At 37.1% G+C, this 23940-nt stretch overlaps 1 protein-coding gene across 3 annotated transcripts in view; it reads left to right on the top strand.

Annotated features, from left to right (window-relative positions):
* The first annotated feature begins 21766 nt into the window (after positions 1 to 21766).
* SLC17A6 (solute carrier family 17 member 6) overlaps positions 21767 to 23940 on the top strand; it is a 41828-nt gene continuing 39654 nt past the window's right edge. For all 3 annotated transcript variants that reach the window (XM_025356960.1, XM_025356963.1, XM_025356962.1), the window contains exon 1: positions 21767 to 22717. In XM_025356960.1, the coding sequence (XP_025212745.1) occupies positions 22632 to 22717 (86 nt within the window). In that variant the 5' untranslated portion in view covers positions 21767 to 22631. The remainder of the gene's footprint in view (positions 22718 to 23940) is intronic.

Below are 23940 nucleotides of genomic sequence, written 5' to 3'. Positions count from 1 at the left end.
TGAGAACCGTCTCATTTCTTGTTTAAAAGAGATAAAAGGTGCTTTAACTGTCTTTTCCAGGACCAATTTTGCAGTCAGAACATAAAGTCTAAAGGAATAAAAAAGACATAAAGTAACTCCTTCCTCCTGCAGAAATATGGGCTACAAAACAAATGAGCAGAAATTATCCATCAGCTTTTATATAAGTTTTTAACCAGTCCTTTAAACTATTTTATTTAATACATCTTGTGTTTATCAATACATTCAAATATCACTTAATATTTTCACCCACAAATTTTACTAATTTTTTCAGGTAACTCATACAAGACAAAAGCATAAAAATACAAGGAAACAGTTTAAAACCGATGAACAAGACTTTGTGGGAAGTGAAGATAGGCATCCAAGGAAGTTACAGGTTACGTAACAACATGCTTAACATAAGCCCTTAACAGTTAAGAAACTTACTTAACTGAGGCACAATGGCTTAAAACCAGACATATATTATCTCAGATAGAAGAAGTCTTATAGATAGGCAGTTCCAAGACTTGTTTGTTGTTTCAATTATACTAGCAAGAACACAAGCTCATTCTTCCTTTCCACTTTGCCTTCCTTAACTGCTTATTTTTATCCTCATTCTCATCATTTCATATTATAAGATGGCTACTCTAGCTCTCGATGCCATGGTGGTATTTAAGGCAAAAGTAAAGAGCATTAGTCAAGTACCTTAGTTGAAAACAAAAAATTCATCCCTGCTAGTTTAAGCTTAAAAATAGTTTACAATCTATTCAGCATCCCATGAAACTGTTGGGAGGATGGTAGAAAAGAGGGCCTAGTCTCAGCTTTCAGGAGAAAAAAATCCCCAAGTCCCATCACAAAACAGTATGGAAACTACAGCTACTGCCATTGTTTACCCCTAAATTTTAGGAACTTGTTTTAACTGAAACTTGAGCTTACTTTCAAGTTGGTGCACATGTTATTGTGGTTTTTGCCATTACTTGTAAAAGACAAAAACCACAATTAGTTTTGCACCAAACTAATACCACACCTGTTTCAGGAATGTTACCCTAGTCACAGGGTGACCAACTGTTCAGATTTACCTGTGACTAAGGGAGTTCCTAGGGACACAAGACTTCCAGTAGCAAAACTAAGGATTAAGATTAGTAGGTTACCCTATCTTACTACTAGTATTAGTAGGTTACCCTATCTTACTATCTCTAGGAAACTGCCATCATTGCCACTGATGATGCCTAAATCCAGATACCTCAGCCATCAACCACCTAAAACAGGGTGGAAACTCCACACAGAGACTGTTTCCTAAACAGTGCTCACTTCCAAATCATCCTCATGAGGGTGTCTGATGGGGCTTAGATTGTACATCTGATCAGTTACAAGATCCTAACTTCTATGCTAGGCAATCCAAAAGATGATTGATAGTAACAAATACAAATATCTACTTCAAAGGGTCAGGAGGCAGTGACAATTAATTTGCTCCTGTACCTTTTTGTTTTATCAGAAAACAGATTAGATTTCCCAGAAGCTCTTGCTGGGCAAAACTGGGTCACATGGCCAACTGTAGCTGCAGAGGAGATTAGAAAAATTAATACTGGGATTCCCAACTCCTGGGGGAAATAAGTTGAAAATCACATTGGAGGAGTCAACCAATGATATCTACCACAAGAACATTTATGTGAATTTGTATACCTTTTCCTACAGTGGCACAGAATGTTGTCTGTGGCAGTAGTTTTGTTGTTGTTTTGTTTTTTCTTCAAAATATGGTATGCAGGTCATCACTATCAGAATTGCTTCAGATTTTTAAAAAGTCTCTTGCTATTCTAAACTCAGAATACTGGACTCAGCCTGAATGAACTAAGGCAAACCCCTAGGAGTGAAGGCCTGAGGGACTCTGCAGTGTTACAAAGCTTCCTAGGTAATTCTGAAGCATATTAAAGTCTGGGAATTACCAATATGGAGAGAAAGTTTTCAAAATGTAAATGGGAGCCATATCTGGGTAGCAGGCTTTTAGGTGAATTTAGAATTTTATTCTCCTGTTCGAATTTTTGGAACACACAAGAATAATTTGTATAGCAGTTTTTAAATTTGTAAAGGCAGAATCAGACAAAACACTCATACTTTGATCAAAGTAAAATTAAAGAAAGAATGGATAAATATATGGGTGACATATATAAGGAACGAGAATAAAATTCTGTAGGAGTAATGCCAAATTCCAGAAACTGATGACATGCAGTGAAAAAGGGATGGCACAAGAGAAACAATTTTTATATAAATAACTGTACTCAGGCTGTGTGAAGACAGGCTATGGATTTTGAATGATTTGGCCTAGAAAAGAGAAGATTAAAAAGTGAAAAAGTTATTTAATAATATTTATGAATATTAAACATGCTGCATATTCTTATGACACATTATCTTTTGCCAAATCACTGCTCACTTCTTATTCTACTATTACAGCATACAAATTATCCTGTATTTACAGCATACAACTCCATGTGGGGATAAGGCAGGTGCGTTTCATTTGATTGTGAATATGAAAAAAAAATACATGAAAAACAAACCCTCAGAATATTAGAGGTTTTAGCTGTTTCTCACATTGTCAGTTAGAAACAAAATTTTATCTAGAAAACTGGTGACTTGTCTCCTTCCTTCCACTGTGATCGCATAACTGCTTTACTCTAAATTCAGTGGCACCCAGATGTAAAAGGGCATTCAACACAGTGATAGATGCAACTTGGAAACCCTGTCTTCTTGGCAATTTGTGTCACCTTCTTTTTCTCCTTTTTCTCCCACTGCCTCCTTTACAGCTCTCAGCCACAGTTCTCATAGCACATCATTACAATAATTTGTTTGTACAGTTGTCTCCTCTACCAGCTGGCTGTTTCTTGATAGTAAAGACCATTCCTATTTGTCTTTATATTTCCACTATTTTCATAGCACCCAAGACATTGTGATTGCTTCCTAATAATGGTAAATGAAAAATATAAGTTCACTTACATGTAGTTTGATTCAGATGACTCTAAGTTTAGGTTCTAGTTCAGACACTGAAGAGCAGTGGAAACTTGGAAAATTTGCAGCTTTATCACCTGCGAAATATTGCATTATTATATTACATAATATAGTAGTATAACATGTTATATCATGTTATACTTTATTATATACCTACTTAATAGGATTGCAATAAGGACGAAATGATATATCATTTAGAAATACTTCAAACAGTACCTAAATCTTGATGAATGATCAAAGTTACACAATGCTTTTGGAAATTGGATGACATATTGATACGTTTGTTTGTTTTTGTCTCTCCAACTAAAATAAAAGCTCCATCAAGATGGAAAATTGTCTCTCTTGCTCACCTCTTTGTCTCCAGTACTTGGAATAGAGTGTGGCACACAAAAGATGCTTAATAAATATTTTTTTGTGTAAATGAATTAATTGAGTTTTGGTTGAAATATATTGAAGAACCTGAGAAACACCTAAATTTTGTCCTACTAATAACGATCCCCCTCCTCTGTAGGAATTTCATACATTAGTTTCCAAAAATAAACCAAACAACCCCTTTATTAAAAGTTTTATTATAGGTGTTAAATTTTAGGTGTTCCTATACAGACCTTTGAGGTGGGACATGCAGCTGGATGGAGCTTGTGGGTAAAACTTGATGCCTTCCTCTCAATCTAATTCTTAAAATTGTACCAAGCTTTGTACAATCATATGAAAGAAGAAATGCAAAACAAAGGAAACAAGAAGGCCACATCTGCTTAACTTACTCCCTCGGTTGCATTAATGATGAAGGTATAAAAGGCAAAAGCAGTGCTTGATACTTTATCTCAGTGACGTGCTCAAGTGGTACATGTGGCCTAACTGATGTTCTAAATTTTATCTGGGTAATACATTCTCAATTGAGGGAGTAACAAGAAAAGAGGTGGAGCTAAGGAAGTCAGATGCCTCCTGCTAAATTTTATATATAGTGTTTCTATAAATAAAAATGCATTTGTATTTTATCCACATATCCTTTGCAGTTATTAAACACAGTTTGTTACTAAGAAAGAGAGCAACAGTCTATAATATGTCCTGGGTCACTATACAAATAAAATATAAAAATAGACTCTTGCGTATTAGAGATGAAAGGACCCTTGAAACTCAGCAATGAGATGAAATAAATCCTCAAAGCTCTTCTAGTCCAGGAGTTGCATGACGTTGCATCTTAACTGTAAATGGAACAGCTTTCCTTAGTAAGTGAGCCCAGGGAAGGAGAGAATCTCTGCTAAGTGCACAATAGACCTGGTTTTCAACTCTGAATTGGAAATACCAGTGTGGTATTGTGATGTGGCCCTGGATGCATCAGGTAACCTCTCTGCTCCTCAGTTTTATCACTGGTGAACTGAGAACTTTGGGCTTAAGTTCTAAAATTATGTGGCTCAGCAAAAATCATCATTGTTTCAGCTCCTTCTATTTAAAGAAATATAAGTGACTTCAACCATCAAACTGTCAGCCCCCAAAAAGTAGATTTAAAATCTGTGCAATTCATGACTCACTTTAAAAAGAAAATGACATTTCTACCAGAGTTTTAAACCAGGTCAGTCTGATGTCAAAGCTATGCCACTAAATTGTCTGTACTGCAAAGGCAATGCAGAAATAAATGTGTTCCTCAATGGGCATATTTATTCTAGAGCACCAACTTATTCTTAGGAAACAATTTTCCTTTAAACTTCAAAGCTACTTTTAAATGTTTACTCAACAGTGTTGTTTTTCTAGACCGTAGAGATGCACGTTAAAATCTGCAAAGTCCTGGTGTGTTTCCTTCTCTCCTCACACCAAAGCATTATTCTCTCAAGGCATGCTTCACCTGCTAAGGAACAAGACTTGCCTTAGCCTGATATGTTTTACTACCTTCCCAGAAGCCTTTCTCCATTTCTGAAAGACCACCCTAGGGCTAGAAACAAATTGGATTCTCCAAACCTTCTTTTCTTTTTTTCAATTCTGGTTCTAAATAGGATTGTAGGGAAATTATTTGGGGCAGTGGTGTTAGTCAGTTCCTCCCCCGGGGTTTCAAGTCCCTTTGGTTAGAGAAAACCTCTAATGAGGACAAGGTAACTAGAACCTATTGAATTTTCACACAATTCTGTGGCACAGATTGTATTTCTAGATTTGGCCAATAACCTGGTTCATTCATTCAGTATTAATTCATTCGTTTAACTGACTAGTGCCATGAGTTGAAAAAATATTAATACTAATTAGCAAGTTATAGGCACTTAGGATGTGCCAGGTATGGTGAACTATGTGTTTTATAAACAGAATTTAATTTAATGCTCACAACAATTGACTGAAATAAGTAAGATTATTATCACCATTTGCATATGAAGAAACTGAGATTTAAGCAGATTTAGGAATTTATCCAAGTAGAAAAAGTGAAGAAACCACAACTCAATTGCAGGCATTCTGAGTTTATATCAAACTAAACATAATTCTTGTCACCATGAGATGTATATCATCATCAAGGAACCAGATATTACATATTAACTCCCTTGTGTTTGTTTGGTTGTGATTTGATTGCAATAATCAATCATTACATAATTGTGATAAGGGATGAAAAGAGGTATAGCAGGTTATTAGATTTTATTGATGATGTCAGAAAATGCCTCCTTGAGGAAGTGATACCTAAGCAGAGACACGGATGTTTATAAGGATTTAGTCAGCTAAAACGTGGGAGTGGTGCTGAGTTTCCCAGGCAGAGGGACCCACCTTATAGAAGGTAAAGGAAAGAAGCAGCAAGCATTTGTTGATGGATTTATGACAACCGGGCCATACGAAACCCTTTACAAGGAATGTATCTTTCAACCTTTACAGAAACCCTTCCAGGTAGATACCATTATCCTCATTTCGTTTACTCAGAAAGAGAAACTGGGCATAATTAAAGTAACATAGCCTAAGCCTTATATCCAGTAAGGATAGGCAGGTGCCTGGACCTGGACAGTCTAGCTCTAAAATTATATTCTTAAATATATAAATTCAATTTTTAAGTGGGGAGGAACCTTGTGTATAACTGTCATGGCTTGAATAGTATCCCCCAAAAATTCATGTTCACCCAAAACCTTAAAATGTGACCTTATTTGGAAATAGGACCTTTACAGATGTAATTAGAGCCTTGAGATGAAATCATTCTGGATTTACTGTATGCCCTAAAACTAATCACTCATTATGGCCTTATAAGAAGAGAGGGCACAAAAGCACAGAGAATAAAGCAATGTAAAGTTAGAGGCAAAGACTGGAATGACAAATCTCTAAGCTAAAGAACTGCAAGGACTGCCACCAACCACTGGAAGGTAGGAGAGACATGGAATGATTTTCCCTCACAGAAGGAACCAATCCTACTGATACCTTGAGTTTGGACTTTTATCCTTCTAAATTATGAGAGAATAAATTCATGTTATTTTAAGCCACTGAATTTGTGGTAATTTTCATGGCATCTCCAGGGAACTAATGCAACACCCTTTGCTACAGAACAGCCTTGTAACAAAGTTTAGGAGGTTTCATTTATTCAGTCATTTTTACTGTTTATACTATGTGTCAGATATTTTGGCAAGAGTTACGGACAATATAGATTATGCAAATATAGACCCCATCTTCAAAGATTGCAAGGTAGAAAGTGATGGGTGATATTAAAAATTTAGATAAAGAACCATAATTGCCACTCCCATATGTTAAGTATACTTATGTGTCAGACAGTGAGAGGTGGCTTACATGCATTATTTAATCTGAAAATGGTATATATAATTCTTTCCACTTAGATAAGTAAAATAAGTCTTAAATAATTTGAATTACCTTCTCCAAAGTTGTGTGTTTCTACCAATGGCAGCATTAGATTCCAATTTCCAATGGGAGGATAGAGGAGGAAACTTCATTCAAGAAAATGTATCTGATACAGATTTTGAATGATCAGTAATGATGGACACTGGTAAGTGGAGGCAAAGACAATATCATTATGGGTGAGAATAATAGTGAGCTTAAAGACAGAGGATCGGCCGGGCGCGGTGGCTCAAGCCTGTAATCCCAGCACTTTGGGAGGCCGAGACGGGCGGATCACGAGGACAGGAGATTGAGACCATCCTGGCTAACACGATGAAAGCCCGTCTCTACTAAAAAATACAAAAAACTAGCCGGGCGAGGTGGCGGGCGCCTGTAGTCCCAGCTACACAGGAGGCTGAGGCAGGAGAATGGCGTGAACCCGGGAGGCGGAGCTTGCAGTGAGCTGAGATCCGGCCACTGCACGCCAGTCCGAGCGACAGAGCGAGACTCCGTCTCAAAAAAAAAAAAAAAAAAAAAAAAAAGACAGAGGATCAGGGAATGGGGTTTCTGTGTGTAATAGGGCTCCAGTTTGTTGGAGTGCATAGAACACTAACAGATAAAAGTGAGAAATCAATTTAGAATTGTAGATTCAGACCAGTTGCTGACTAATGAGCAAATGTCAGGAGCTGGGAAATTTTTCCTTACAGAGAGATTAAAGTCCTGTAAGATTTTGCTAAAACAAGTGAATGATCAGGGTTTTCTTCAGGGAGATGAATTCCTCAAGAGTGTGATAATGGACTGGAGACTAGGAGAGATTTGTGACCAGGTATCTATTTAGGGAGACAAATGCCACAAGGGAGGGGGACAAAATCTACTCACTCCTTGGAAAACAACTCTATGATCAAACCTCAATTATTCTTTTATTCAAAAAATACCTGTTGAGCCTTCCCATGCTACCCAAAGAGGGGTCCGTCTGACATTGTCCTACGTTCCCATAGTAACTTAAATGGACACTTTCACAATGTCTGGAGCCCTGTAGATGAATGATGAGGATATTCTCAAATTCCTTCCAAGAGTTCACTTTGGTGGCACCAATATTGACTTTCAATGTAACTGTACATCTACAAAAGAAAAAGTAATGGTATCTATTATCTGTATATGTATAACTGTAGTGGCTTGAATAGTATCCCCCCCAAAATTCATGTTCACCCAAAACCTTAAAATGTACATCTACAAAAGAAAAAGTAATGGTGTTTGTATCATAAATCTTAAAAGGACCCGGAGGAAGCTTCAGTTGGCAACTCATGCCATTGTTGCCATTGAACATCTAGCTGATGTCAGTGTTGTTTCCTCCAGCAATAATGCCCAGCAAGCTGTGCTGATGTCTTCTGCAACCACTTTGCTGCTAGTCACTCTTATTGCTGCTAGCCAGTCCTACTGCTGGGTGCTTCACTCTCAGAAACTTCACCAGCCAGATCCATGCAGCCTCTGGAAATCAAGCCTTCTGGTGGGCCGGGCGCGGTGATTCACGCCTGTAATCCCAACACTTTGGGAGGCCAAGGTGGGCGGATCACGAGGTCAGGAGATCGAGACCATCCTGACTAACACAGTGAAACCTCGTCTCTACTAAAAATACAAAAATCAGCCGGTGGCGGGCGCCTGTAGTCCCAGCCACTTGGAAGGCTGAGGCAGGAGAATAGCGTGAACCCGGGAGGCGGAGCTTGCAGTGAGCCGAGATGGCGCCACCGCACCCCAGCCTGGGCGACACAGCGAGACTCTGTCTCAAAAAAAAAAAAAAAAAAAAAAAAAGTCTTCTGGTGGTTACTGATGTAAGCGCTGACCACCAGACTCCACAGAGTCGTCTTATTTAAACCAGCTGATCATTTCTCTGTGTGACACAGATTGTTCTCTGTACTAGGTGGATATTGCCATCTCATGCAACAACAAGAGAGTGCTCTTCTTGGGCTGATGTGATCGATTTTGACCCAGGAAGTTCTGTATATGTGCCGCTCCATGTAAGACCAACGTGATGTCAGGCCTGATCTCTACTTCTACAGAGATCTTGAAAAGATTGAAAAGGGAGAGAGCAGGTTTCTACTGGAAAGACTGTTACCAAGGAAGGGTCATTGTACATTCAGTATGAATGTAGTGCTCTAACTGCTGAGTTTGCTGCTACTCAACTTGAGGTTGGAGACTGATCTAAAGTTGTTCAGTTGTTCCCTGTGCCTATCTAGCGGTCCTCATTTGAAGACTAGGGCACTGAGTCTGAGCCAGGAAAATAGGGTCTGGAGGCAGGGAACATAAGGACGATTCACACTTCAGCTATGACAGGAAATATCCTCTCCATAGGGTGGACACCAAGTAAATGACTTTGTAACTTTACTTCATTCTTTCCATTTACATAGGGCATACACCAAGTAACCATTGGAATCCTCTAGAGGGTATTTAAACTCTCCCAAATTTTGTAATGGGCCCTTTGAGCTTGGGCCTGCTCCCACACTGTGGAGAGTGCTTTCATTTTCAATAAATCCCTTCATTCCTTCCTTGCTTTGTTTGTGCATTTTGTCCAATTGTTTGTTCAAGATGCCAAGAACCTCTCACTGCTCTGGCCACTGAATGAGGAGGAATGACCATTGAGAGGTGTTAAGCTGTGCTTCCATATGCTGTTAAGCAGAAAAACATGAATAAGTTCAACAAAAAATAGACGTTCATTTCTTTTTTTTTTTTTTTTTTTTTTTTGAGACGGAGTCTCGCTCTGTCACCCAGGCTGGAGTGCAGTGGCCGGATCTCGGCTCACTGCAAGCTCCGCCTCCCGGGTTTACGCCATTCTCCTGCCTCAGCCTCCCGAGTAGCTGGGACTACAGGCGCCCGCCACCTCGCCCGGCTAGCTTTTCGTATTTTTTTTTTTAGTAGAGACGGGCTTTCACCGTGTTAGCCAGGATGGTCTCAATCTCCTGACCTCGTGATCCGCCCGTCTCGGCCTCCCAAAGTGCTGGGATTACAGGCTTGAGCCACCACGCCCGGCCAACATTCATTTAAAAAAAAAATAATAATAAGCAATTTGCAGGGAGTCTTCTACATGCTGGAAATAGAATTCTGCAGGAGGTAGGCACAGTTCCTGCCATTTAGAAGTTTTCTCTAGTTGACTTAGGAAGGCAGAACAGAAAACAAAGCAAAGAACCAGTAGATATTGTGGTAACCATAATAATAGCCTCCCAAAGACGTTCTCTTCAAGATCCCCAGAACTTGTGAATACGTTACCTGATGTGCCAAAGGGGACTTTGCAGGTGTGATTGTGTTAAGGATCCTGAAGTATGGCAATTATTCTAGATTATCTGGCTGAGCCCAGTGAAATTATAAGGGATCTTCTTGGTGAAAGAGAGAGGCAGTAGAGACAGAGGAGATGTGATAATGAAAGCAGAGGTCTTGTTTGTTAACTTGGGGGTTGGTTGTATCACCAGTCAAGAAATGCAGGCAGCCTCCAGAAGCTAAAAAGGCAAGGATATATTCCCTCTAGAGTGTCCAGAGAATAAAGCCCTGCTGACAGCATGACATTAGCCCAGTAAGCCCTATGTCAGACTTTTAATCTACAGACTTGCAGCAAATTTGTGTTTTAGTAAGTTACTTAGTTTGTGGCCCTTCCTCACAACAGCAATAGGAAAACAAAACAGATAGTAATTAGAAAAATAAGATACTTTAGATAGTGATAAGTTGTAGAATAAAGAAAAGTTAAAAAAGGATAATATGATAGCAAGCCAGTGAAAAGGCACTAACACAGGGACACACTTGGCCTGTGTTCATGATATATAAGAGCAAGAAAGAAAAGAGTTAAGATGATGATGGAGAGGTAGCCTTCCCTAGAAACGAAATGCTTCAAAATTCTGCATGTGGTCTTAGTCAGAATAAGGAAATTTAACACTTGTATAAGCTCAAATATTAGAATTTTTTCTGTGTGTTATGTTTTTTTTACCCCTGAAAAAGAGATGTTTGCTTCTATGTTTACACATAGAAGTAAAATAACTATCAATCAAGCGTGAAAAGGAAAAAAAAATCAATTTTCAGATACACAAGTTTTCAGAGTTTACATCTCTTTTTTCAGGGGTAAATATAAACGGACACAGAGTTCCAATTAAATCTGGAAGATTGAGCATATGAGTTTGTGTCCACTTTCTCCTGGGACTCACTAAAATGATAGAAAAGCAGTTTTTGTAAAGCTATAAAAGAGAATGACAGATGAAGCCATAGCATTAAGAAGATGTTAACAGGATTTTAAAAGATGGAAAGCTGACGGATAAGGGGAAGTGACCTAGATAGTGAAGAATGATGAAACCTAAATGCCTTTTGGCAGAAAGCAATTCAAGTCATGCACAAACCATGGAAAAGCCTGGGAGTTGGAATTACCAGGATTGTGAGCCCAGGCTATAAACAGGATGGTTTGCTGCAAGTCTACATGAAGAGGACTTATACCTAGCTCAGCCTATGCAGCAAGACAAACGGACCTCGCCAACCATGGTAGAAATGGAAACTTATCTCTTCAGAGTGAATCACATAGACCCAGGCCTCAAGAACAGCAGGCATTGCTGAGATGTGGGGTTAGATGCCTTACTGAAATCAGGAAGAAAAATTGAAAGTTGCATACTGACTGGTGAGACTCTATCCTCAACTTCCTTTCTACTCAGCTTCTAGAATGCTGGTTGCCAGATGCCTAATCATCTCTAGGAAAGAGACTGAAGGACTCCCATATAGAGAAGCTTATCAGCTTAAGAAAAAGGCTTGAATTTATTGCTATCTGGGGCCCACAAGTAAAGGACTGTCGAAATAATCCCAGTTAACAAGCCTTATATACCCACAGTGCCTTGCTCTTAAATACAAATGAACAGCTAAGGACCACTAGGTATTTAAGGAAAGACCCTAAAACAAGCTAATCAAAAATGAGAAAATTAACTGGAAGAAATCAGAAAAAAATTAAAATAGTAACAACTAAAATTAACATTTTCAGGGAGAAAATATAGTGCAGCCTTAAAAGAAAAATAAGATGTTATTGAAAAAAAGAAAGATTCAAAACTAAACAGCCCTTGCAAATTAAAAATATAATAGCAGAAACTTTAACGTTAATAAGTTGGTAGAAAAAGAAGAAAATGTATGAAAAAATTAAAAATCAAAAGAAATAAACAATTAGAAATAAGATTTTAAAAACTGAAGATCAATCCAGCATGGCTAATATCCAACTGATAAGGTTTTGAGAAAGAATAGAGAAATTAGAGGAAAGGGAATTGTTAAGAAGATGATGTAAGAACAGTTTCCATTTTTTTTTCAAGGGATGAGGTCTTGCTCTGTGGCCCAGTCTGGAGTGCAGTGGTGCAATCATAGCTCACTGCAGCCTTGAACTCCTAGGCTCGAGTTAGCCTTCCATCTCAGCCTCCTGAGTAGCTGGAACTACAGGCACCCACCACTACAACCAGCTAATTTTAAAAAAATGTACACATAGGGTCTCACTATGTTGCCCAGGCTGGTCTTAAACTCCTGGCCTTGAGCAACCTGCAGTCCTCCTGCTTGGCTTCCCAAAGTGCTGGGACAGAAATGAGACACCATATCTAGCTCACTTCCAGATTTGAAGGATATGAGAGAGTCAGCCTCTGAGTGACAAGCACAAGACTATTAAAAAAGAACTTTTTCTTAAAATGCCATAAATTTTCATAACACTAGAGATAGAGTATCATAAAGTCTCTAGAGAGACTTAGCATTAAAAGTATACATGAAGCTTCAGGAATCAGAATGGTACTAGCCTACCCATTAGCAATACTAGAAGATAACAGGTAATGGGACAAAACTGCCAAAATAGAAAAACATTATTGCCCTTAGATTCACAGAAGCAAAACAACTATCAATCAAGTGTGAAAAGGAAAAAAAAAATCAATTTTCAGATACACAAGTTTTCAGAGTTTACATCCCAGGCCCCTGTTTAAGGAAACTACAAGAGTATATAATCCAGAAAGATATGGGATCCAGAAAGCAAGGAGGTGACATAGAAGAGAGAGAGAGGGGATTTCCCAAGATGATGGGGATGGAGGACCCCAAATCAGCAACTGTGTAGCAGGATAGAGGGCATTTAGTTCAAACTGAAGTAGAAGGGCAGAGAGCTCCGAGAGGAAAGCATCTAGTGAAAAAAAGAATTGATATGTTATCTGACAAGTCTGATTATGTTAAGGGAATTTTATAGCTCTCTGGGATCATTTTGAGATGGATTAATGACAGGAACACAGAAACATAAGATAACATTTACAAATAGAAATGCAATTATAAACCCCTGGGTGGGGAAATGCTATGTAAAAAAGGAAATGTACTAGGCACAGTGGCTCATGCCTGTACTCCCAGCACTTTGGGATGCCAAGGCAGGCGGATCACCTGAGCTCGGGAGTTCGAGACCAGTCGTACCAACATGAAGAAACCCCATTTCTACAAAAAAATAAAAAATAAAATAAATAAAAATAACTTGGGTGGTGGTGTATGCCTATAATCCCAGCTACTCGGGAGGCTGAGGCAGGAGAATCACTTGAGTCTGGGAGGCGGAAGTTGCAATGAGCTGAGATCGGTTCCAGCCTGGTTAACAAGAGAGAAACCCCGTTTCAAAAAACAAACAAACAAACAAACAAACGCCCTATAGTTTCATTGTGAGCAATAAGAAGTGGGCTACTTAAGTTAGAATTTTAACTCTGCTGCTGAGTTATGTGACCTTGGGACAATTGCTTAACATTTCTAATTATATAAACAGAATTTTGATTTCAATAAAATGAATTAAAAGATAGAGGGTAGGATGTGAATGTCGGGGGTGGAAAGAGAGATGAAGAGGGAGAGACAGTTGAAAGAGAGAGAATTAAATTTAGTTCCTCATCTTTCATAGGAAGATGTCAACAGACATGTAAAATATTGAAAATCAACGAACAGGCCCGGGCATGGTGGTTCACGCCTGTAATCCCAGCACTTTGGGAGGCGGAAGCGGGCGGATCACGAGGTCAGGAGATCGAGACCATCCTGGCTAACACGGTGAAACCCCGTCTCTTCCAATAATACAAAAAAGAAATTGGCCGGGCGTGGTGGCGGGCGCCTGTAGTCCCAACTACTTGGGAGGCTGAGGCAGGAGAATGGCGTGAACCCGGGAGGCAGAGGTTGCAGTGAGCCAAGATCGCGCCACTGCACTCCAGCCTGGGCGACAGAGTGAGACTCCGTCTCAAAAAACAAATGAACAACAGTATAATGATCATAATAGCTAAAACATATAGTGTTAATTCTATGCCAAACACTCCTTTATTCTGTAAGACACACACACACACACACACACACACACACACACACACACACTCTTAATTTTCTCCTCCAAAGTGATGTCTCCTAGTTACAAGAGTTGCCAGTAGATGGAATGAGTGAAATAATTGCTTCTTTTTTAAAAACAAAAAAGTAGTATTTCACCTTTACATCTTGGTACATGTATTATTTTGAGAAAATAAAAGCTAATTGAGACATAAAATATGTAATGGATTCAAGAAACTTTTGTGTTGTCTTACTTGCTATGTTAGAATAGTGCTTTAATTTCTGTGATTGCCAAAATTTCTCTTCACATAATGGATGTAATATGAAGTAATGAGCTATTGAAAATTGTTCTCACCTCTTTCTGTTCCCTCTTCTGATATTATAGCCTCTCAGAAAGCACTGTAAGAAACCTGAGCTCCACTCAAATGGCGGGGCTACTGTTTGACACGTTTTGGGTGTTCTGATTTTGTTTTAAGATCCGTTTCAACCTTAGAGACTTTCTCTAAAAGAATAATACAAATGGTAAAAACATAAATGTCAATTTGCTTACAGATTTCAATTCAAGAGGAGTCCATCACATCAGATCCATGAGAGCATCATCTGCCCTGAGGAGGATATTTTTAGATGATGGGCATATTCTACCTTGGGCTAAAGTGTAGGATGAGTTAGGGTTGCTGATTGATACCATTTGTCATTGACATTTTTTTCTTTTCTACTCACTAAATAAGTGTGTTAATTTTTTTTCCCTAATGTTTGGTGTTATAACAGAGAAGAAATAGGGGAATGTGCTAGGGATAAAGGAAATATGCTTATTATAAATTAAATTAACCCATAGAAGCAATTTCCCAATATTATTTGAGTTGTGATTCTCATATTGATTTAAGCCAAAGACCTGTGTTCTAATTCCAGGACTTGTGTACCATCTGTGTGTATATGGGTAATTTTCCCCACCCGTGAATGAGTTGAAAGCGTCATCATTACATGGGAAAGAAGAGTCATTTTAAAATATTTTATCAACTGACACACAGACTATTGCAATGGTCATCTTCTGAACTGGAGTTCCTGCCTCCATCTCTCTACCCAATTTATCACATAGTTGCCTGATTAAATTTCTAAGAGTGTTACTGTCCTTGAGCAAATTATTTATTTGCTGATACATTTTTAAAAAACTTTTCAATTGACCATAAGAAAAGTTTTACATTCTTAGTTAAAAATCTAAAAGTTCTATGAGAGCAAGATCTGTGACTTACTTATCTCTGTTTCTCTGGTACTCAACAAAGACCAGGCATATAGTATTTAACTTAGAAATGTTAAATAAAAATTTAATTTAACTAACCCTAAAATTCAAGGCTTCCTTTTGTCTGGGCCTGTCTTTCTAATATTTTGGTCTAGAATTACATGATTCTTTCTTTTTTCCAGTGTTTTAACTTTGTATTTTAAACTTTGATTCTGTTTATCCATCCTTCTTCCATACGTTTATCCATCTATCAAATATCTATAGGATAACATATCAAGATGTTCGCAGTTGCGAGCAGTAGATACCTTAACTCAAACTGGCTAAAATATTAACTGAATAATGTCATTGGCTCAAAAATTTGAAAAATCAGTCTAGTTAACAGGACTTAGTGTGGTTTGATCAGACCTCTGACTCTGTTTCTCCATAATGAACGAATGAAGGAATTAGCACTCAATATCAAAAGATCTGCAATGAGTGAACAAAAACTCTTCATGCCACACAATAAGATCTTCCCACTATACTTCTCACAACAGTATAAAGGTGTATTTACCATTATTATAAGCCCACAAGTAGGTACAAAAGAGTAAGTGGTGGCACCTTTTTTAAGTGATGTATCAGCAACAATTTCTTCTTTGTACTAGGAAAAAAGGCCACAAATAATGTTAATATCATGGGAAGCATGTTTACCCACTAACTTTCAAATGATTTAAGTCAATGTTGTAGGTCTGCCTTTTAATTCAAATAAATATTTTTCATTTTCACCACTAGCGGGCAGCAGCTAGAAAATATGAATAGTGACTACTATTGTACATTTTTTTCACTTCTTCAAAATTATGATTAACTTATGCTTACAGCAGTGAAATATCCTGGATCGTGTATATTCTGTTCTATTACAAAACTTTGTATTCAGATTTTTTGCTTTGGAAAATTTTAGTCTGAATATTGTAGAAGTAGAAACCATCTCACCCTCTGCCTCTAGTAGCTTAAGTAACTTAGAAAATAGTGTGAAATTAAACAGAAACTTCCTAGATGCTAATAGCCACGTGGGAAATTTCAATAATATTAGAAGCCTTCCTTCAAAGAAGATGGTATTTCACAGTCTATGACAACAAAATGTATGGCAGCCAAAGGAACAGAATCAGTAACCTAGGATGGTAAAAGTAAAATAGGATCCCTATGGGACTTAGATGGAGAGACATTTCAATTAGGTGTGTTTTGTCATGTCATTAAATTTATTTATTTATCTGTAAAACACCATAATTCCTGGCGGTCTGCCTTGATCTCCTTCATACTAAAGTGTATATTTCTTTTACTGTCTTTACAGATTTGCATTTATTTTCTATTCTTAGATTTTTATCAAACTTTCCTTACACAATTAAGACTTTTACTTTAAGAATTTTAGGGTTGTTTTAGAGTTGAAGATGTCAATGTTTTCAAAGTCCTTCTGTAATTTATCATGTTACTCTATGTGTATAGTGTGGAATTCATAAATAGAAATACTTTTCTGGCATTAGAGGAGCAGCATTTGTTCTCCATTCACTTTAAAGTCTTAATTTTCCCAAGACACAATGGCCTCTAGTGAATTAAGGCTATTTTCTCCCATGAATGCAGAAAGAAAAGGGGTTGAATAAGATGTTTACATTTTTCTCATAGTAAATCATAAATACAGAGGAGATGCACACAAAAAAGGAAGCATTGCATTTATGACTACATACATTGTTTTTGGTAATTAAAACATATGTTTAAGGTAACAATATAGGCTTATTTAATATTTCCTGCTTCCAGTTTTTTAATCAGACAGTTCACAGAGAAGTCAAAAGATATTTTATACCAGGCCACTAAATATAGCAGTGTAAAGTATTGGGCTATGTGCACAGGTGTGGTTTTTAAGACAAACTGAATTATTTCTTCTATTTCCAGTTCCAAGGAAATTATATAATGATAGTTTCTTAGAAATTGTCTCCGAGGCTAACACTGCAAAGTAAAATCAAATAAAGCTGAACTAAACATTGTCTGCTTAAAAACCCTTGGTAAGAAAAAGTCACAGATGAATTCTAGAGCTTTTTGTATAGCTTTGACCTGAAAGAAGTGTGTAATTATTAGACTGAACATTTACTTAGGAATTCAAAGTCAAATAAAGCCATACTGTAAAAAAAGCTTTTCACAGCAGTTTTGTCTTTAGGAATGTCCACTCTATACATATAATATAAAAAGCTATAAAAATGTATTGAGTCCATTTGTTTACTATATCCCAGAAAAGGGTCTAGCCTACAGTAGGTACAAATACCTGTTGAGTGAATATTTTTTGAAATAATAAACAGAAGTTGTTGCATTAAAAAATAGCCTCAGAATCAGTCACCTTAAGGTTTGTTTTTCTCTTTTTGAGGTGGGGTCTGGCTATATTTCCCCGACTGACTTCAAACTTCTGGGTTCCAGCAGTCCTCCCGCCTCTGCGTTCCCGGTGACTGGGACTACAGATGCATACCACCACCTTGAGGTATGTACTTGAGGTATGTTTTTTAAATCAATTTGCCTTAAAAGTACCCCAGAAATAGTTTTTGGATGACCTTAAGTATAATGCCTTTAAGATATATTTGTATTTTTGGTAGTAGGGAGCAAAACATCAAATTTATGTTACTATTTCAAAATATTTATAAAATTATCACAGTTTATTCTATTGTATATCATTTTTACCTGTGTGATTGTCATAGCATTACTAAATCTTAATACAGTGAAGTTTCCTTTAGTACTAGCTTTTTGGTTAACTGGGGGATTCTCAGACAATCAACTTATTTCTAAATACATTTAGTACTAAGGCAATTGCAAATGTGTTGTCCACAAAGAAGACTTTATAGTTTCAGACAGATTTAATTTAACAAATATCAAAAGAAAGAAAGAAAGAAAGAAAGAAAGAAAGAAAGAAAGAAAGAAAGAAAGAAAGAAAGAGAGAGAGAAAACAGTAGGTGTAATTGCATAATTAAGGACCACAATTTTCTCTAAAATATTAACATATCCTTCCACCAGAGGGCAATATTTGCAAGACATTTAAATAATTACTCAAAAGTATTTCCTCACACAGGGATATAAACAAATAGAAACCTATTACATTGCTGTTGGTTAATACCTTGTGTACATCTTGAAAAATACTATGAATGCAATTATTTAAACAATTGCATATAATACTCAATGTATACATATAGTGAAACAACAAATAAGGTAACTCTTCTTTAAATATGTAAACAGAACTTTCAGAAAGAAGCACATTTCTACATATTAGTATTTTTTCCATTTATTATTAATCATTTAACTCAAATATAATAAAAAAAAACTTAGGGTGGGAGAAACAACAAAAGAAAAGAAGTTTTATATCAATGGGTAAAGTCATGAAAAGGCATAAAATTTTACAAGCAGAAAGGATAATAGAAACCACACAATACAAGCCTTCATTTGTGCCAGTAAGAAAACTGGCTCATTAATGTTCAACGATTGATACAAAATTGCAGAGATGATAATCAGTAGAACCAGGACCCAAACTCAGGTAAACTGATTTCACATTTCATACTCCGTGATGTTGATGTTCAAAATGTGATCCTTAGGCAAGCAGTTGTGGAAATTTGTTACAATTGCTGGATATTGGGCTCCACTCTAGACCTATTGAATCAGAATCTGTATTTTAACAAGACCTTAAACTATGAAAAACTACTCTAACCTGTGCTGTTTTCTCATCACCAGTTACGCGACTTCAGGTGATTACTAAATCTCACTTTCCTCCTTGATAACATGGGAATACAGCTGTTTTAGTTTAAGGAATAATTATAAAGAATAAATAAGTTTATCATGTAAATAAAAGCTACTCATAAATTGTAATATGGTACGCACATTACATTAATTATATTCAGTGAAAACTTCTCCTTTTATTGTTCACAGTTCTTGACAAGAGGGACAATTCTTCCCCTAGAAGAAAAGTGGTCTAATAATGCAATTTAGGGCTTGTTAAAATTGGATGTAAAATATTGGGGATTTTAGTTAAAAAATCTTGACAGAGAGAGGAAGTCTTTTTCTGACATGCTTAAATTAATGTCCTACATATAACTACTAGTGTTTCTTTGCGTTAAGATAAATCTGATGAATTTAGGGCTGCAAAAGCACATGTTCAGCATTGCAATTTGTGTCCACCCATGAAGAAAATCTGTTGGGTTAGCAAATGGTGTCTGAATATACGTTTCTTACATTGGGTGCAGCTATGGGTTTAAAGCCAGCCTAAATGACATTCTTCAGTCTCAGGTGGTCTAGTAACATTTCTTGTAATTCTCCACACACAACATTTTTCATAGTTTATGGAAATACCATTAAATACATCCCCTCTGGCTGGGGTGTTATCCAAATACCACCACTCCAGCCTGCCAAACTCCACTGGACTGCCGTCATCTTTATAGAACTACATTTATTTTAACTATTAAGACAGACAAGAAAACATTGTCTCCTGAAATATATTCTGGACATTTTCACTCCCAGGCTGGGTTACTTAACTTGTGTAATTTCACTCATAATTATTTGAAATTGTATTTATGTGTCTATCTCCCATGTAGCTTGTGAGATATTTCAGGGAGAATTCCCAGATCTAATATTATTCTTGACACTCAATGAATATTTTTAGAATGAATAAATCAATATTACCAGTTATTCTGATTCAGTTGCTCATCCTATTACCAAGAGAGTGGAAGAGAGAGGAGGATGACATTCATTTCAATCAAGGTGAATATAACTGTTTTACTCTAAAAACAATGCTTTGGTGTTAGATTTATATTGCTTAGTGTTCCTTCATATTTGTATATTGGAGATGTAGCTATCATGTTTACTGATGGTTTAGGTAGATCTCTAGTCATTTGTGGTGCAACTTAACCTGGAGTGCTTAGGAAAATCATTTATATATCATCACCCCAGCTTCACAAATATTTGTTGTAAATTCTAATTTTTTTGTATAACTTCCCAGAATTCCAAAATCATTAATATCTCTAAATAAATATAATTTAATGAACTTAGTTACTAAAGATTTGAAAAATACAGATATTTTGAAAACACCTAGATAAGTCAAGTCCTGAGTAGCTTGAATCTTTTAATCTTTTTCCTTTTTTTTTTTTGTAAGGAAGTAGTAGTTTAGTGAGGGATTTTTTTTTGTCCCTTTATACTTGATCTTGAGAAATAGATATTATTCTGAGGCATCACATGGTTTTAGAGAAAATTCAAATTCACAGTTTTATTGAAGATATGTATTTTAACACAAATTTATCAAAAAAGATAGAAATGTCTTCATTATCCTTTTCCTTATCATATTTCACAATGGAAAATAATTTGACACTATCAAACTTAATAATGGCAAATGGTTTTAGCTACTTTGACATTTTTTTTTTCCAGCTATCCATTCAGTGAATACATAGCCATTATATCACTTGAACTATTCAGGTAATATTATTATTTGAATCTGAATTTAGATCCATACTTTTGAGATTTTGTCTCAGGATCTTAAGTAAAATTGACTCCCTCTGTTGGCTTATATGACATCCAAGGTTTTGACCTTGAAAATGTGGTTCAAGGCCAATCTGTTTTGTAAGCATTGGCCTGAGTTTTACACAAGAAGTTTGTGATTCATGTGAAAGAGATTAATAATTTATATTAATCTAGCACAGTTTTCTTGCTTTGCTTAATGAGATAAATTCATTGATGCTGTACCTATATACATAAAACCAAAAGTCTTACATGAGTGTCTTTCAAAACTTATGCTTTAGGGGAAGGAGATACAAAGAAAAATAAAATATGATTTGAATGTAATATATGTAAATTAGAATAAATCTTTTTGTTAATAAATCTTTAAATTATCAATTACAATTTGTTGGCAAGCACAAAGTATAGCCACATATTTCATCAGTATATTGGTTTTCAGTAGTGCATTGTAAATTAGTTAAATAAAGATACTTAAAATTCCAAGGAATTTATATTAAATTAACTCTCTTTTATTTAATCAACTTCACCGAGTTTATAGCTATTCCTTTTTTTCTCCTCCCACCTCTTTTTATTTATTTCTCCCTTGCTCTAGTCTTCCTTCTCTCCCTTTCTTTCTTTCATCTTTTTCCTGTCAGAGGTTAAAGCAAACACATGAACAATATAATTGTGTATTTTGTGTGCACATATTTTATATTCAAGGGACCCTAGGTGTCTTGGAACACCACAAGCATAAGTTAAATATATTGAAATCTTTCTTGCCTGCAATACTGGCATCAGCGTGCTGGGCAAAACGTAGCAAACTAGAAGTAACTTGTCAATTTTTAATAAAGTTGTCTTCCCTAGCAGAGCTAAATGCACCATTCTCCCTGCAAACTCTGGAGATGATGACATCTTCCCACATGGTTTCCATAGCATCCGTTCCTGAAGAGCCCCAGTATGGTCCTTGGTCAGGGCGATCCGCCCAGCTCCCCTAGAAAGTTGGCAACCTAGCTAGCCAAAAGAAGCATCCCCTTTTCCTGAAACTTACTCTGTCCGTGGTGCTGAACCATTGTACTGAGACCCGCCCAGACGGGCGCTGTCAGCCGCTGAAAAAAGATATTCCCTGACGCTGCCCAAATCAGAACGGTGTATCTTTTATTTACTCACGTCCTCAAAGAGCAGCAAGCCTTCTCCATCTTAATTTGACTCTACCGCAGAGCAGAGTTACGCTGGCGTGATGGGAGGAGATCATGGGCAGAGAGGAAAAACTAATAGCAGCATTGCTCACCTGAGACCTGAGATGCTCCCATGAGTTTTGAATATGCTCTGTTCCTTACGGCAAAGACACCATTTTTAAAAGTACTATTCTTTTGACTTTGTTGTTACCCAAGGGTTCTGTGACATTCCGGCCCCTCCGTTTAAAAACCAGCAGATTTGAGAGCAATAAATCTTCAAAACGGGGAATTTACATTGTTTTTCAGCTGACCGACTTCCAGGACAAGGACTCAACCGCATCTACCCAAATACCATGGTACTGCTTGCGCCCTTTGCCACCGGATCCTCCCCTTCCAATGAGACTTTCTGATTGTGTCTACCAACTCTCCTATTAGGAAACCCGTGGGTTGCATGCAGCTATTCTGTTATATTCTCATTCTCACTCTCCCTCCCTTCTCTCACTCTCACTCTTGCTGGAGGCAAGCCACTACCATTCTGCTGAGAAGGAAAAACCAACAACTACTTTAAGAGATTAAGACAATATGCGCAATCCTCGCCGTTTTTAGCAATCACTATTTAAATCTGGCAAGAACCGACAACAGTCTTTGCAAGAATGGAATCAGTAAAACAAAGGATTTTGGCCCCAGGAAAAGAGGGGCTAAAGAATTTTGCTGGAAAATCCCTCGGCCAGATCTACAGGTAAGACAAAGGAAACCGTTGCTTACCTGGGGCTCAGCATGAAAAAATCTGCAGGGCCGTTTCCGTAAACCCTGGTGGCTCAGAAAGATTGTAATATGATCGGAAAGTCTTTTTGTTGCCCATTGCTTGGAGCAGGGGTGCTCTGGAAACCTGCTTATTAATGCAGGAATGTTGCACTAAATGAACCTGTCTGGTGTGTGTGTGTGTGTGTGTGTGTGTGTGTGTGTGTGTGTTTGATTTTTGCTTTGGTGACTGCAGAGTTTTATCCTTTATTACACAGGATTTATCTCCTTTACAGTTAAGAAATAACCAGCACCTGCTCAAACAGCGTTTCTTTTGGTGCTCATAGAATGCCCCAAATTAAATTCCTTTCATGCAGACAAATGAATATAAAACACAACCCTCTAAAAAAATTAACCAAGAAATTCCAAAGAGTAATAGTTTATATATTATTAATATATATGTTATATATGTATATATGCTATATATATGTGTGTGTGTGTATATGTTGGGGAGAGAGAAAGAGAGAGGTCTCAGCTTCGAAAGCATAGTAGAGAATCCCCTAGTGGAATATGTCTTCTGCATTGAATGAAGAAGAATCAAAATATATCAATAATTGATAGTTGAAGCAATTCCTTTCTCTAAGACTGAAACAATGTATATGCATTTTTAATTATTTTCATCTCCTAGAGTCTATTTCTTGCATAGGAAATGTCAATGCCTGGAAGAACAGCCATAAATATAACAAGCAACATTACTTTGAAAGTCCTAGAAATGATTTAATTATTGAATCCTCCGATAGTCACTACACTAATTATGCTGTAATTTGCAAAACTTTAAATCATTTCAAGTATGTGATATGGATACAGCTTTTCTTAATAATTAGAGCAAAATCAAGAAGACAGAGCAGACATAAAAGGAAAAAGAATTACAAAGGAGCGCTAATTTTAATATTTGGGAAATTGAAGTCTCTGTAAATGCATGAGAAATGTAAAGAAAATGATCAAACCACTCCCAAATTTTCCAAATCTCTTCAGGTTTGGCGGGCTTCATGTAGGCACGATTATGCACCTATGCGGCAGTAGATACCGCAAGGGCCCTGCAGTCCCACAGCTACCATGGAAAGGGATGTTCTTTCCCAGTACAACTGCCATCCGGCGCAGAGTTCAACTTTGTAGATTTGAGCACACGAAGCCAATACAGGAAAAGAACACACACACACA

This window comes from Theropithecus gelada, chromosome 14 (genome assembly GCF_003255815.1).
Source record: "Theropithecus gelada isolate Dixy chromosome 14, Tgel_1.0, whole genome shotgun sequence".
Taxonomy (NCBI): domain Eukaryota; kingdom Metazoa; phylum Chordata; class Mammalia; order Primates; family Cercopithecidae; genus Theropithecus; species Theropithecus gelada.
This window is presented reverse-complemented; position numbering and strand designations above follow the sequence as displayed.